The 17,240-nt window shown below is 44.3% G+C and overlaps 1 protein-coding gene across 3 annotated transcripts in view; it reads left to right on the forward strand.

Moving 5' to 3' along the window:
- Nucleotides 1–12,181, forward strand: part of ZNF532 (zinc finger protein 532) — a 238,197-nt gene extending 226,016 nt beyond the window's left edge. For 2 of the 3 annotated variants that reach the window (XM_030192992.1, XM_030192993.1), the window contains one exon: nt 10,603–12,181. In XM_030192992.1, the coding sequence (XP_030048852.1) occupies nt 10,603–11,097 (495 nt within the window). In that variant the 3' untranslated portion in view covers nt 11,098–12,181. Of the gene's footprint in view, nt 1–6,628; nt 6,700–10,602 lie in introns of those variants that run through there. The other variant, XM_030192994.1, reaches the window with a different exon arrangement.
- Nucleotides 12,182–17,240: the final 5,059 nt, after the last annotated feature.

A 17,240-nucleotide genomic window follows, 5' to 3' on the forward strand; every position in this document is an offset into this window, starting at 1 on the left:
TCCTGGACCCCTTGCCTCTCCTCTAACCCAGATTCACCATGTCACAGAGCACACTGCTGATGGGCATAGGTATAGTTGGGGGGTTATTCCCCCCCCCCCCAAAAAAAAAAAAAACACTGCAAGGAATAGACCTTCCCCCCTCCCCCGGTCTGTCTCATCTGCACCCCATCCCACTTAGCATTTGCTACCCCTCTGATGTAGAGTTCCTGATGCTATGTGGGCAGAACTGGCAGAGCCTTACAGAACACTTACGTATGAGCCTCCACAGCCCATTCTCTCCTCTTGTACTGCTGACTGACAGTTGCTACTGCATGTGAACAAAGAAGGTCCAAGAGGAGGATATGGACCTGGGGAAGGCAAGGAGAGATGCTAGGTGGGAGGAGGTAGAGAGGACATAGATGGGGAATTGCTGGACCATGTTAGGGGAACTGGGAGGAGAGAGAGGAGATGCTGAGCACAAACAGGTAATAGGGAGAAGGGAAATGTTGGACCAGGGAAGGGAAGAGAGACAAGGAGGCTGATGCTGGCACATAGTAAGGCTGGAGAAGAGGATATTATCTTAATAGAAGGATCTGATGCTGGGGCTGAATAAAGGAGCCAAGAGATGGGAGAAGAGGTTTAACTCTGATCGTCGCTGGCAAAATTAACCCCCGGTATCCAGTGCTGGGTCATGTCCGAGCACTGGTACTGAATATTGGGGTCTAAATATGGATGGGCAGGCTGCTGCAGCTTATGCAGGCCGAGCTGATATTCATCCGGGGCCCGCATAAGACAGTTATGCGGGTCCCAGCTGAATATTGACTGGGACCTGCATAACTTAAGAAAATCTTTTTAAAATGCCGTGATCCCCCTCTTTCCTTCCCACCCTCCTCTAGCCCGCACCAAGTTTAACACCCCACCCTGCAATGTCACAACCCAGGCCTAGCCCCCCCCCCCCCCTTTCAGTACTCCAGGTAGGCCCTCTGGGCCTATCTTCTAATCCCTGGTGGTTTAGAGGCTCATTAGGGGCAGGAGCACAGCCCCTCACTCTTGCCCCTAGCGGCTGCCCTCACAAAATGGCTGCCGCTACCTCGCGTGGCAGCTCATTGTACTTGTGTAGTATGAAGTTGTGGCAGCCATTTTGTGAGGCTAGGGGCAGGAGTAAGAGAGCTGCGCTTCTGCCCCAGCAACCCTCTGGACCCCCCCCCCATGGATGGGGGGGGCCTGCTTAGAGCACTGGAGCTGGGGTTGGTGTTGAGGAGGCAACATTGCAGACAGGTTAAAACTGGTGCAGGCTGGGAGAGTGGGGAAGGAAGGAGGGGGATTGCGGCACTGTAAAAAGGTTTTTGTTTTTTTTTTAAAGTTATGCCGGTGCCAGCCCGATATTCAATGCTGGCCCCTGCAACTCTAAGCAGCCTAATTTAGGTCAGCTTTTGAGCTGTCTTAAATTAGGCTGCTTAGCGATGGGGTTGCTGGCACTGAATATTGCCGGCACCCGTATAATCCTGGACAGCTCCCTAGCTCTGCCCACGGTACCGCCCCTGACCTGCCTACTTTTATGTGAGTGGTCAGAGGCAATATTCAGCGGCACTGCCCGGTTTAGTGCTGCTGAAAATTAGGGGTTTAGCAGTTCAGTTGCTCTGAATATCAAGTCCAGAAAAATGATTAAATCATACTCTGCTTAATATTAACCGAGCGAGTGTATATATGAAAGTTATAAACAGCGCATATTTCTATTGCATCAGAATGTGACTTTTTTCATCATGGACACACTTTCAGTGTGCTGCTGCTTTGAGGCAAAGTTTACTTCTCATTCCTCAAGCTAAAAACCAGTGAGCAGTAATCAGCATAAATCAGCTTTTACTAGTAAAGGGGTAAAGGGTCATGGATTTGATATACTGCCTTTCTGTGGGTACAACCAAAGCAGTTTACATATGCAGTTACTTTTTCTGTCCCTGAGAAAGGAATTTACTAAAGATTTAATATTTTTGTTCCATTTTCCACTCTATTTTAGAGTTAGATTTTGAAAATACACTGGCTACCTGTGAGAGAACGAATTGCATTCAAGATCTGTACTTTGACACACAAAATAATCTATGGCTTAGCTCCGGAATATATGATTCCTCTAATAGATCTCCCACCTAGAAATGCCATCACTACAGCACGCACCTTTTTACAACTCCATTATCCATCTTGCCGGGGTGTTAAATACAAGCTTCTTTTTGCTTCCACTTTCCACTACTCCAGCCCGAAGACCTGGAACGCTCTTCCCCTGTACCTAAAGTCGAAAGCTGACCACCCTCTTTTCAAGAAGCTGCTGAAAACGTACCTTTTTGAACAAGTGTATTCCATTAGTGACTCTGCTGTTTAGTCATCCTAATTGCTGTTAATGTTTTATCCTTATTCTACTGCTAAATTCATGTGCTGTATCTCTTAACTTTTGTAATTCATGGAAGCCACATTGTGTCTGCATTTGTGGGAAAGTGTGGGGTAGAAATGAACCGTAAATAAATAATAAAAATTATTTTTGCTGGGTCTGCCTTGCAAATAATCAATTTTATGGCCTTGGGTACGAGCATTGTAATAAAAAGTGGCCAAACTGAAATTACTTGATATTTGAGACAGGTGTTTTATGTTTCATTAAGGGTACACAGAACTACAGTTGGAAAGATTTTTTCTGATCAAGCTGTTTCAGATCCTTTGCTAATTACCATCTTTCTCCTTTCTCTTATGCATGTTTCTCTTGCCAGTGTATCCCTTCTAGAATTCAAGTATTAGTTATTTCATAAAAAGAAGCCAAAACCATTTTTTGGAGGTAGCTAGTCTGTACAGGAAGTAGTAAAGACATACAGTGATGTAAAAAAGTCCCCCACCCCTTCCTGATTTCTCCCTATTGCATATATGTCACACTGAATGGTTTTTGATCTTTAAACAAAATGTAATATCAGACAATGGGAACCTGAGTAGACAACACAGTTTTAAAATTATAATTTCATTTATTTAAGGAACGAAGTTATCAATAACCCATATCATCCTTGTCAAAAAAATAACTGTCCCTTTAGATACTCAATCAACCAGTTGACCAAATTTAAATGATAATTAGATCCAGCTGACTGAGCACAGCCAGGCTTGATTGCAGCACGCCCTATTGAATCTAAACCACTATATATTGAACCTTACAATGAGAGTGAAACAATCAGCACAAAGTTTCTACAAGAACTCTATGCCACAATCAAAGGAAATTCCAGAAGAGATGAGAAAAAAATTGTTGAAATATATCAGTCTGGAAAGGGTTACAAAGCCATTTCCAAAGCTCTGTACAGAACCACGGTTAGAACCATTATCTTCAAATGGAGCAGACTTGGAGCAATAGCCAGCTGTCTTGTCTGATGACCTGTGAGCCCTTGGGTCCCTCAGGGGAACGTGTGGGACTCCCAGTTGTTCCCCCAAAAGACAGCCGCGCACCCCGAGTCTTCACCCGCGGCGACCACCATTCACCAGGGGTTGAGCCCGCCAGCTGCAGGTGGCCAGCGGGACTTCCGGAACCGCGGGGGTGGACGGACTGACCGGACAGCGGGGGACCGGACCCCCGAACAACAGCCAGGGATGGGTCCAGCAGGCAGCAATGAGTAGTCCAGGGACAGGCAGAAGGTCAAGGCAGGCGGCAAGCAGAGTAGTCCAGGGACAGGCAGAAGGTCAAGGCAGGCGGCAAGCAGAGTAGTCCAGGAACAAGCAGAAGGTCAAAGGAAGCTGTTGGGAAAGGCAGCAAATCCACAGATCACACACGTAGGCTAGAACCTCTGGAGTCAGAAGCCGAAGCAAAGGTCTGCAGAGAACCTGCTCCTTAAATACTGTCAGCCAGCCTCAGCTGACAGGGGCGGAGACTTCTAACGACCTCCCTTGCGGAAACCACTTTGGAGTGGCTCTGCATCGGTCTTCAGGCGGGACCTCTGTTCCTTCCGCCCAATCAGGGTTTTCCAGGGCGGGGTCTTGGTTCCCGCGCCCAAGACGCGGAACAGACGCCGGCCCGGGATCCCGGCGCCATCTTCCCCGCCGGACCGCGCGGGAACTACAGAGCCAGCGATGGGGAGCAAGAGGTCGTGAAAGACGGCCCTAGGCCACGATCCCGGAACGGCCGGCCAGCGCCCCGACAGATCCCGGCCAAGCCCACCCCGGGACCACGATGGACAGCTATCGGGGCAGGAACCAGGTAAGCCGCCCAGCGGCGGAATTGTGGCCGGCCAATCCCGCGAGGATTCGTCTTCGGGGCTCGCGTCCATAAGGGAGCAGGCTAAGTTAGCGAGGGATGCGACACCAGCCTGCCAAAATTACTCCAAGGGTGCAGCAGCAACTCATCTGGGAAGTCCCAGAAGAACATTCAAAGAACTGCAGGCCCTTCTAGCCTCCGCAAAGATCATGACTCCATAATAAGGAAGAATGGGCAAAAATGGGATTCTTTGGAAAGTAGCAAGGCAGAAACTGTTGCTATCTAAGAGTAGCATCAATGCTCGTTACATGTCTCGCATTTGCAAAAACACATCTAGATGATCCCCGAGCCTTTATGGATAATATTCTATGGACAGACAAGTCAAAAGTGGAACTCTTTACACAACATAGGTCCAATTGTGTTTGACATGAAGCAAATACAGCCTTTCACAATAAGAGTATCATACCAACCATCAAAATGGTGGTGATGGTGTGGGGATGCTTTGCTTCTTCAGGACCTGGAAATCCAGTTCTTTTTTTTTGCGCCGGTACGGCGTACCTGCACCTTTTTTCCCAGGGTCAGTGCAGCTACCTGACAGCCCTGCTTTCTGTTCCTGCCGCCCACGTTTAAATCTTTTATTTTTTTTTTACTTGAAGTCACAGCGGTGGCGTTAGTGAAACCAGCAGGCAGGCTCGCCTCCTCCAGCCTTCCCTTCCTTTCCCTTCCCTCAGTGTCCCGCCCTCGCGGAAACAGGAAACTACATCACAGGAAGGCGGGACACTGAGGGAAGAGAAAGGAAGGGAAGGCTGGAGGAGGCAAGCCTGCTTTCTTAGCTGCTTCTGTACACTGAGCAGAGGATTTCAACGTATCATCAACGATGACACCTAAATCCTCTTTCTGAGCGGTAACTTCAAATGTAGAACCTTATATCATGTAGTTATAGCTTGGGTTCCTCTTTCCTACATGCATCACTTTGTAGATGCTCACTTTAAATGCCATCTGCCATGTGAGTGTCCAGTCTCCCAGTCTCATTAGGTTGTTTTGTGATTTTTCACAATCTTGTGATTTAACAACTTTGTGTTGTCAGCAAATTTATTCACCTCTCTTATTACTCCTGTTTCCAGATCATTTACAAATATGTTAAAAAGCAGTGGTCCCAGCAAAGACCCCTGGGAATATTGACCATGTAACCCTACTCTCTGTTTTGTTTTTTTTAGTCTTTTAACCAGTTCTTAATCCACAATAGGTCACTACCTTCTATCCCATGACTTTCTAATTTCCTCAGGGGTCGTTCGTGAAGTACTTTGTCAAATGCCTTCTGAAAATCCAGATTCACAATACCTATCGGCTCACCTTTATCCACATGGGGTTTTTTTTCACCCCTTCAAAGAAATGTAGCAGATTGGTGAGACAAGATTTTCTGTGGCAAAATTCATGTTGGCTTTGTCCCATTACTCCTTGCCTTAGTATATGCTCAGTAATTTTGTTCTTTATAACAGTCTACCATTTTGCCCAACACTAACGTCAGGCTTACTGCTCTATAGTTTTCTGGGTCACCTCTGGAACCCTTTTTAAAACAATTAGTGTTATAGTAGGCATTTGTGGAGTGGAGGAGTGGCCCAGTGGTTAAAGCACCTGTCTTGACACCCAGAAGTGGCTGGTTCTAATCCCACTGCTGCTCCTTGTGATCTTGGGCAAGTCACTTAACCCTCCATTGCATCAGGTACAAACCTAGATTATAAGCCCTTCAGGGACAGAGAAATACCCAGTATACCTGAATGTAACTCACCTTGAGCTACTACTGAAAAGGTGTGAGCAAAATCTAAATAATAAAATAAATATGGGCCACCCAACAATCTTCCAGTACCATGCTTGATTTTAAAGATAAATTACATCTCACTAAGTTCATTTTTCTTTTTTTGTTCTATCAAGTACTCTAGGATGTATACTGTCTGGTTCAGGTGATTTTGTGCTCTTTAGTTTGTCAGGTTGCCATATTACATCTTCCAGGTTTACAAAGATTTGTTTCGGTTCCTCCAACTCATCACCATTAAAACCTGTTACTTGCATGGGTATTTAATATATGTTTCCCATTAGTGTATCTTGTTTTTCTTTCTAGCAAGTATTATATCATTTTCACAGCATCTGTAATTTGTTGTTCCTTTTTGGATCTGTAGATGTGATTTACATTTGACTACTTTGTGACTTCTACATATTGTGTACTGTATATGTTTAGGTACGTTTCATCCCCTATAATGCCTCCATAGTGTGTGTTCTTAGCCAACAATTTATCTCGTACTTTTTTTATATGTCACATTTTATATTACGTATTTTTTGCACCATTTGCATCCATTATTAATTTTTTAATCTTTGATTTTTGTACTGATTTTAATTGATCATTTATATTTGTTTATATTCTTTACTGTATTTTTACATCACTAGTGCTTCTGACGAAGGCACGTTTGCTGAAAACATGGCCGTTTCGAGTCCTTTGATTGTACATCTATTGCAAGTTGGAAAATAAATTGGACTTCTATCATCCAGCTTTGGCTTCCTCATTTTTTGTTTCCTCACTCCTTTTTGTTGATGGGTATCTCCCCCACGTCTTCCTCAGTGAAGATTGAAGCAAAGAATTAATTTAGGGGCCCCCGCAAATTATGTCCGGGCTCCTGGTTTGGCTGGTGGGGGTCTCCAACCCCCACCAGTCGAAGCCTTCTTCAGCGACGCCTGTCTCCGGCGCAGCCGCGTTCCTGCCCTGCTCTTCTTGTTCCTCTTGTCCTGTGCACGCTGATGCTCCTTTACGTGAAACTGAGAAGGAGCGTCAGCATGCACAGGACAGGAGGAGCAAGAAGAGCAGGGCAGGAACGCGGCTGCGCCGGAGACGAGCGTCGCTGAAGAAGGCTTCAGTTGGTGGGGGTTGGGGACCCCCCCGCCAGCAAAGGTATTTGCGAGGCGAGGGGGGGTGCAAGGCAGTGGGGGGGGGGGGGGTGAGGCAAGGCATGGTGGGGGGGGGGGCGGGGCAGCACTCAAAATGTGCCCCCAACCTCAGGCTCTGGCCCCCTCCCACCGTAAGGTCTGGCTACGCCCCTGCTTAAACCATACAGCTTTTGTGGGTCTTCTCTGCATGCAGAATTTCCTGTTTTTTTTTCTTTTGTATTCATGGCCACATGCTAATTTTTAATCCACACAAAAAGCTTAATAGGTCCACACTTCAACAACCAAAATACAACTCCAAGTGGACAGATAGGTTCATTATCTCACTAGTGGTAAGAGAAAAGACCTCAGACGTCACCAGACAACTCAGCCTTCTCAGATAATAAAGGCTCAGAGCAATAATCATACAGTGGTCATTTCAGTCATTGACCAAAAATCACCTCCATCCTTACCATCTAAATAAACTTTTTATCAAATTTTTATGCAAAGTACTGTTTCAATAAGGGTACGTCTCTATATTTTTTGGCAATACCGCTTCATTCATCCATTGATTGTAGCATTACAATGGCAGCATTACAATGTTCCAGTGACATTTATCTGAAACCACTGAATCCTTACAGGCACCCCTTTCACTACCACTTCGTCAAGGGATCAGGACCAGCAGTCACCTAGAAAAGAAACGATGTAACTCCTTTTGAAAAAAGTGAACACAAAAATAACAAATAGATGTCCTGTACATCATACATACAATGACAATGCAACAGAACTCATCCTACTCATGCCATCAAGTGCTGCTAGAATGGTGGTGTCTTAAAAAGCGCTACAGTGAACGCTTGTGGAGGAACAGGAAGTGACATCATTATTAATGAAATAAGATATCACATGTAACAGCCCCAATTCATGTTGGTGTTCAAACTTCTGGTTCAAGAGATTTCAGACAAAACATCCAATGTAGTTCTTTTTGAAGCAAGATCTTATCAGCGTTTCCTCAACGTATCGAGGGAAACACATGGTCAATAGCAAAGCGGTTACCATTAAAACAGATTAGCGCATGAGCCCTTACCGACGCCCATTTTGTAGGCAGTAAGGGCTCATGGGCTAATCAGTTAGCATGCTGCAGTGTAGCTGTGCTAATCAATTAGCACAGAACATGCCACTCTCCATCCCCACATCCGAAAATTACAGTGGGATGCCTTAGTGCACCCTGCACTATGCCATTTTTGCTGCAATAAGCATATGTTAGTACTTACTACAACTTTGTAAATAGGTCCTTTAGTCTTTTCACAATGACCACCTGCTCCCTGAATGACCCTTTTACCCCTTGGTCATCTAGCGGTCCAACTAATATTAATATACCTAAAAAAAGGTTTTATTATATGTTTTTGCCTCGAAGGCAATCTTCTTTTCACAGTGTCTCGTTGCCTTCCTTATCAGCACTTTGCATTTGACTTGCCATTCGTTATGTTGTTTCCTATGATCTTCAGTCAAATCTTTCCATTTTATGAAGGATGTTCATTTAGAGGCCCTTTTACTAAGCTGTGTAAGCGTCTACACACGCGCAGTGCGCACCAAAATGGAGTTACCGCTCGGTTACTGCATGGCTCCTGCTGTAATTTCGTTTTTGGCATGCCCAAAAAAATAATTTTTATTTTTGGACATGCGTATCGGACGCACACCAAGTGGCATTTGAAGCGCATAGGTCATTACCGCCCGGTTACCATGGCTGGTGGTAAGGTCACAGATCCAACATGGACACTTAGTTGCTGCACGTCCATTTTCGTCAAAAATTTTCAAAAGGCCTTTTTTACAGGCGCAATGAAAGATGAACCTGTGCACGCCCAAAACCTGCACCTACACTACCACAGGCCATTTTTCAGCGCATCTTAGTAAAAGGACCCCTTAGTTCTAATAGCCTCCTTCACCTCACTTTTTAACCATGCTGGTTCTCATTTGGCTTTTCTTCTGCTGGGCTTCCAGGATGGTATTTTTGAACATCATCCAGGCCCGATGTAAATTTTGGCCCTTACAACTGCTCCTCTAAGGTTTGTTTGTGTATTTTTTTAACCATTTTCCTCATTTTATCATAGTCTGAAAGTTAGATGCTAATGTATTGGATTTCCTGGTTGATCTTACCCCAGATATTAAAACAAATCTGATCATATTATTTATTTATTTATTTTTAACTTATATCCCCCCCTATACCTAGGTGGATTACAAAAAGGAACATACATAATTCAAAGTCAACAATAAAACACACACACACACAAAAATAACCCAACACACAAAAACAATCCATCAGCTCTTCAACATCACCTACCCACAATTAATCCCAGGTACAGAGTTAGAAAAATGCCTGCACAAATAAATGTGTTTCAATATCTTCTTAAACTGCACCCGTGAACAACTGTAATATCCTGGGCAGTTCGTTCCACATCACGGTTGTCAGGTGACCCCAACACTGTTACCTTTTGTACCAGATCATGCGTGTATATATTTGGTTACACCACTGTTCTGTAAGAGAAGTAGATGCCTGCTTTCATTTATAGAATATGCTCTAAATAATTGCCCTCCATGTTTGCATGTGTATTGATTTTGTAAAGAGGTTTTTTTTTGGGGGGGGGGGGGGGGAGGGTTCATGAAGTGACCTAATATCACAATGGCTAAACTTCATAATCTTTCAACTGTAATTTAAGGGGCCCTTTTACAAAGTGGCGGTAGAGCTACCACCACTTTGCCACGTGCCACGTCAGGACTACTTCCAGGCCACCACGGGAGCCCGGCAGTACTTCCCACACCCTGCAAACACCATTTCCAGCACAAGAAAAATATTTTGTATTTTTGTAGCGCCGGGGCTTACCCGACGGTAATCTGCCTATTAGATTGTAAGCTCTTTGAGCAGGGACGGTCTCTCTTTGTTAAATTGTACAGCGCTGCGTAACCCTAGTAGCGCTCTAGAAATGTTAAGTAGTAGTTAGCGCAGGAGCCCTTACCGTCACCTAAATAGGTGATGGTAAGGGCTCCCTCCAGAAATTACTACACACCAATCCCTGTGATTAGCACAGGGCCTTTTTTTTTGGCCAAAAACAGCTTTTTGCCTGCTGCAATAAAGGGAACCTCGGTGCATGGCAAATCCTCACGCCAATGCCAACACAGGTCCCCTTTTACCACAGCTTGGTAAAAGGGGGTCCCTAAGTGATTGAGAAAGAGGACTGATTTTGTATTTTCTTTTTCTTTGGAGCTTTCCAGTATGTCTTTCTGTCTTTTATATATTGCCAAATGTAAGCATATTTTCAATCATAGTGACTTCTCCAGTGTTTTGGGACAATAATCATATCACCTCTTAGTCTTCCCTCTATGAAAAACTTATCCAGATATCCTAGTATTTCTTTATATTCTAGAGTGTCCATATCCCTTCCTGCACTTTCATAGAATAATTGCATGATTTTAATAAATGTGTGCAAACATTTTTCTCTTCTCTTTAGGCTCCTAGTCCAAAGCGCAAGATGGAAGAAGCAGTTGTGGAGTTCAAGCCCCCTAAAGGAGCTATTACTCAACCACTGAAAAAGTTAAAGATAAATGTGTTTAAAGTTCACAAATGTGCTGTTTGTGGCTTTACTACAGAAAATCTCCTTCAGTTCCATGAACATATCCCTCAGCACAAATCTGATGGCTCTTCGTACCAGTGTAGGGAATGTGGCCTCTGTTACACCTCCCATGTCTCTCTCTCCAGGCATCTCTTCATAGTGCATAAGCTGAAGGAACCGCAACCTGTATCTAAACAAAATGGTTCTGGAGAGGACCACCAACAGGGAAATAATCCTAGCCCTGAGGATGAGTCATCTGACAATACGTCCTCAGAAAGAAAATGTAAAGTTTGTGCAAAAACATTTGAAACTGAAGCTGCCTTAAATACTCATATGAGAACCCATGGCATGGCCTTTATTAAGTCTAAAAGAATGAGCTCATCTGAGAAGTGACTATAAATATTTTTTGAGAATCCTTCTTAAAATATGACACATTTTCATTGCCACAAATCCATAATTTAATAACTCCACAGATGCAGGAACAAAAATGACAACTTAGTAGGAATGTTCAGGCTGTTGCAATATATTCTCTTTAAATGTACTTTTACCACTTCATCAGAATATACTCATTTAAGTATTAAAACAGTATTTCATTTCAAAAGAGATTGTATCTATTTAAGCTAAATAACTTTTATACTGTTTGTTAAGTGTTTGTATTGGTGTTTAGTGAAAAAAAACAAGTATTATTTTTGTTCGTTTTTGGGGGGTTTTGCAATAATGATGGAACAGTTTATTGGGTTCTGTTGAGCTGCTTTCCATAACATGTACTTGAAAAGAAGTCTAAGAAAGAAAATTATACCATTGGAAGTCAGAGATAAAAATCAAAAATTGTTAGAATCTGGAATGTTATGGATAAAAAATGTTATTTGCCGATTTATGATTATGGTGTTTTTCTATGTTATATAATTTATTACAGAATATACAGAAATGAGTATGTAGCATTAGGTAATTAACTTTTTCCAAGCACTTGAAGGAATGTAGTTTATCAAACCCCTGCCACCAGAGGTTAGGATTTCAAGACTGAGCATGTTCATGCAACTGTAGATCTACAGTATTGATGCATTACCTCTAGAAAATGCAACTGCAGTCTTCAGAAGCTGATGTACCAGCCTTAGAAGTACATTCAAAATCAAGCCTTTTGGCCTTAGCACAGAATTGTGTCAAATTAGTTTAATTCAATAATTACGCCTAATATTGCTAGTTATGTTTTTAATAAAATACAGAAAAGGTGTAGTACTCCCCTTTCAGATATAGTTCTCTGTGAGAGTTATAGAATTTTGTTCCCATTTTATATCTTGTATGTAACCTTAAAGCTTAAAGTTTTGTACTTTTTTACAGTTTTCTTTTTTGTGTATATATGGACACGTGCATGACACATTGTAGTGATTGTTCTGTTCCTTAAAAGTCTTGCTGCTGTCGACTGTTGGTATACACTATGTCCATTATAACTATTAAAAAACACTTCATTTGTAAATAAATGTGGACCAATTTGCCCTTAACCATCTTGTGCAATCGTTTATAAATTGCATTTGATAGTTTCAGAGTAAGAGAAAAGAAAATTGATTTTTCTGCATCAATAATGTTTGTACAGACCAAATTACTGTAATGGATGTTATAATGCTGTTACTGTAACTAGATGTTATAATGCCGTTGTATCGCTCCATGGTGCGACCGCACCTTGAGTATTGTGTTCAATTCTGGTCGCCGCATCTCAAGAAAGATATAGTAGAATTGGAAAAGGTGCAGCGAAGGGCGACTAAAATGATAGCGGGGATGGGACGACTTCCCTATGAAGAAAGATTAAGGAGGCTAGGGCTTTTCAGCTTGGAGAAGAGACGGCTGAGGGGAGACATGATAGAGGTATATAAAATAATGAGTGGCGTGGAACAGGTGGATGTGAAGCGTCTGTTCACGCTTTCCAAAAATACTAGGACTAGGGGGCATGCGATGAAACTACAGTGTAGTAAATTTAAAACAAATTGGAGAAATTTTTTCTTCACCCAACGTGTAATTAAACTCTGGAATTCATTTCCGGAGAATGTGGTGAAGGCGGTTAGCTTAGCAGAGTTTAAAAAGGGGTTGGACGGTTTCCTAAAGGACAAGTCCATAAACCGCTACTAAACGGACTTGGAAAAATCCAAAATTCCAGGAATAACATGTATAGAATGTTTGTACATTTGGGAAGCTTGCCAGGTGCCCTTGGCCTGGATTGGCCGCTGTCGTGGACAAGATGCTGGGCTTGATGGACCCTTGGTCTTTTCCCAGTATGGCATTACTTATGTACTTACAGTGGTGGAAATAAGTATTTGATCCCTTGCTGATTTTGTAAGTTTGCCCACTGACAAAGACATGAGCAGCCCATAATTGAAGGGTAGGTTATTGGTAACAGTGAGAGATAGCACATCACAAATTAAATCCGGAAAATCACATTGTGGAAAGTATATGAATTTATTTGCATTCTGCAGAGGGAAATAAGTATTTAATCCCTCTGGCAAACAAGACCTAATACTTGGTGGCAAAACCCTTGTTGGCAAGCACAGCGGTCAGACGTCTTCTGTAGTTGATGATGAGGTTTGCACACATGTCAGGAGGAATTTTGGTCCACTCCTCTTTGCAGATCATCTCTAAATCATTAAGAGTTCTGGGCTGTCGCTTGGCAACTCGCAGCTTCAGCTCCCTCCATAAGTTTTCAATGGGATTAAGGTCTGGTGACTGGCTAGGCCACTCCATGACCCTAATGTGCTTCTTCCTGAGCCACTCCTTTGTTGCCTTGGCTGTATGTTTTGGGTCATTGTCGTGCTGGAAGACCCAGCCACGACCCATTTTTAAGGCCCTGGCGGAGGGAAGGAGGTTGTCACTCAGAATTGTACGGTACATGGCCCCATCCATTCTCCCATTGATGCGGTGAAGTAGTCCTGTGCCCTTAGCAGAGAAACACCCCCAAAACATAACATTTCCACCTCCATGCTTGACAGTGGGGACGGTGTTCTTTGGGTCATAGGCAGCATTTCTCTTCCTCCAAACACGGCGAGTTGAGTTCATGCCAAAGAGCTCAATTTTTGTCTCATCTGACCACAGCACCTTCTCCCAATCACTCTCGGCATCATCCAGGTGTTCACTGGCAAACTTCAGACGGGCCGTCACATGTGCCTTCCGGAGCAGGGGGACCTTGCGGGCACTGCAGGATTGTAATCCGTTATGTCGTAATGTGTTACCAATGGTTTTCGTGGTGACAGTGGTCCCAGCTGCCTTGAGATCATTGACAAGTTCCCCCCTTGTAGTTGTAGGCTGATTTCTAACCTTCCTCATGATCAAGGATACCCCACGAGGTGAGATTTTGCGTGGAGCCCCAGATCTTTGTCGATTGACAGTCATTTTGTACTTCTTCCATTTTCTTACTATGGCACCAACAGTTGTCTCCTTCTCGCCCAGCGTCTTACTGATGGTTTTGTAGCCCATTCCAGCCTTGTGCAGGTGTATGATCTTGTCCCTGACATCCTTAGACAGCTCCTTGCTCTTGGCCATTTTGTAGAGGTTAGAGTCTGACTGATTCACTGAGTCTGTGGACAGGTGTCTTTCATACAGGTGACCATTGCCGACAGCTGTCTGTCATGCAGGTAACGAGTTGATTTGGAGCATCTACCTGGTCTGTAGGGGCCAGATCTCTTACTGGTTGGTGGGGGATCAAATACTTATTTCCCTCTGCAGAATGCAAATAAATTCATATACTTTCCACAATGTGATTTTCCGGATTTAATTTGTGATGTGCTATCTCTCACTGTTACCAATAACCTACCCTTCAATTATGGGCTGCTCATGTCTTTGTCAGTGGGCAAACTTACAAAATCAGCAAGGGATCAAATACTTATTTCCACCACTGTATGTAATGAAATGGGCTATCCTTTAAAACTGGTAGGCCTAGTTCAAGCTATTCACTCATTGTAATAGGAAATCTTTCTGTAATACTTCTTCTTACTGGGGTGCTTCTGATTCTTTGTTACTGAGCATCGCTAAACATATCTATTTTTAATTTTTGGTTTTCCCAACTTGAAGGTTCCCTATTATTTCAGATGATAAGGTATACTGACTTTTCAACTTCCACTGCAACCTGTTTTACCAGCAGACACTCTGCACCCTGTAGATCTGGAAGGGGCATCCTCACAAAACCCAAGAAAACTTCTAGAAGATAATTCCCACCACCTCCATGGGGATTAACCCTATGAACGCCCTACCAACTACATCTCTCTAGGCAAAGCTAGCCCTCAGCCACAGACTCCCCTTCCCTCAACCATGTCTGTTATACACACAGGGGCATAATTGAAAGGGGCCGCCCATCTCTAAGGGTGCCCATCTCCGGGAACGGCTGTGAGAAGGGGCGGTCCCAACCGTATTATCGAAAAAGATGGGTGGCCATCTTTTCTTTCGATAATACAGTTGGGCCCGGCCAAATGTCAGAGATGGACGGGTTTGAGATGGTCGGCATCGGTTTTCAGCGATAATGGAAACCGAAGGCGGCCATCTAAAAAACGAACGACTCCAAGGCATTTGGTGGTGGGAGGGGCCAGGATTCGTAGTGCACTGGTCCCCCTGACATGCCAGGACACCAACCAGGCACCCTAGGGGGCACTTTTAAAAATTAAAAAAAAAAACATTAAAATACCTCCCAGGTGCATAGCTCCCTTACCTTGGGTGCTTAGCCCCACAAATCCCCCCCCAAAACCCACTACCCACAACTCTACACCATTACCATAGCCCTTATGGGTGAAGGGGGGCACCTACATATGGGTACAGGGGGGTTTGGAGGGCTCACATCACCACAAGTGTACCAGGTGGGGGGAGATGGGCCTCGGTCCACCTGCCTGAAGTGCACTGTACCCACTAAAAACTGCTCCAGCATACTGCTGTCATGGAGATGGGTATGACATTTGAGGCTGGCTTAAAGGCTAGAAAAAAAAATGTTTTAAAGTACTTTTTTTTTGGTGGGAGGGGGTTAGTGACCACTAGGGGAGTCAGGGGAGGTCATTCCTGATTTCCTCCGGTGGTCATCTGGGCAGTTCTGGCACCTTTTTGGGACTTGGACCTAAAAAAAAAGGGTCCAAAAAAACCAACCTAAATTCTCGCTACGGGCGCCCTTCTTTTTTCTGTTATGGCCTGAAGCCGCCCATCTGTTAACCACTCCCATGCCCGCCCCTGTCCCGCCTTCGCTACTGTGCCGACACCCCCCGTGAACTTTGTCTCTGCGACGGAGTGCAGTTGAAAGCGCCCGAAATCGGCTTTCGATTATACCAATTTGGGCGCCCTTGGGAGATGGGCGCCCTTCTCCTTTCGAAAATAAGCTGGACAGTATCCACCAGATATCCTCTTTCATTTCATCCGCAAGCAAATTCCAATTTATTCTTTTCTGAGAATGCATTTAACAGCCCCACAATCTTGCCCTTTGCCACACTCCAGGTGTCAATGTCTGACTCTGCTGATACCTACAAACCCTAACACCACCCTTCCTGTAATGCTCATAATCCACCACCACCTCAGTATCTTCCACCTGTGGAACAAGAGACAAAAACCATAATCTTCCTCTTTCAAGCCCTTTTTCCATCACAACCATCAATTGCCCTCAGCTCATCAAAACCAGGGTTCCTGTCCTGATCACTGGGACGTATATCTTCAAACTCTATAGCTCAGACTCTGTAATACACAATCCATTTCCACAGAGTAAACTCACCACACCAAGCCACTGAACGCTTCCTCAGTACAACTGACCAAAAACCTACAACAAAACCAGGCTGTACCTTCCACCTTATTAACCTCGGTCCCCAACAAAGGACAAACATGCCACCCAAAAATTCCATTACACAAACCCACAACATAATAAGTATATAATTCACAGTGACCAGCCCCTGACATTCAAGGCACTTTCAGGCTTATTTTCGAAAGAGAAGGGCACCCATCTTTCGACACAAATCGCAAGATGGGCGTCCTCCCAGGGTCGCCCAAATCAGCATAATTGAAAGCCGATTTTGGGCGTCCTCAACTGCTTTCCGTTGCGGGGACGACCAAAGTTCACGGGGGCATGTCGGAAGCATAGCGAAGGCGGTACTGGGGCGTGCTTAACACATGGGCGTCCTTGGCCGATAATGGAAAAAAGAATGGCGTCCCTGACGAGCACTTGGCCGACTTTACTTGGTCCATTTTTTCTTGCGACCAAGCCTCAAAAAGGTGCTCGAACTGACCAGATTACCACCGGAGGGAATCGGGGATGACCTCCCCTTACTACCCCAATGGTCACTAACCCCCTCCCACCCTAAAAAAAAACTTTTAAAATATTTTTTGCCAGAATTGTGGTGGTAAATGTGAGCCTTTCAAAACCCACCACAAACCCACTGTACCCACATGTAGGTGCCCCCTTCACCCCTTAGGGCTATGGTAGTGTTGTACAGTTGTGGGGAGTGGGTTTTGGCGGGCTCAGCACCCAAGGTAAGGGAGCTATGCATCGGGGAGCAATATGTGAAGTCCACTGCAGTGCCCCCTAAGATGCC

The sequence above is a fragment of the Microcaecilia unicolor genome, chromosome 2, assembly GCF_901765095.1.
Source record: "Microcaecilia unicolor chromosome 2, aMicUni1.1, whole genome shotgun sequence".
Lineage (NCBI taxonomy): Eukaryota > Metazoa > Chordata > Amphibia > Gymnophiona > Siphonopidae > Microcaecilia > Microcaecilia unicolor.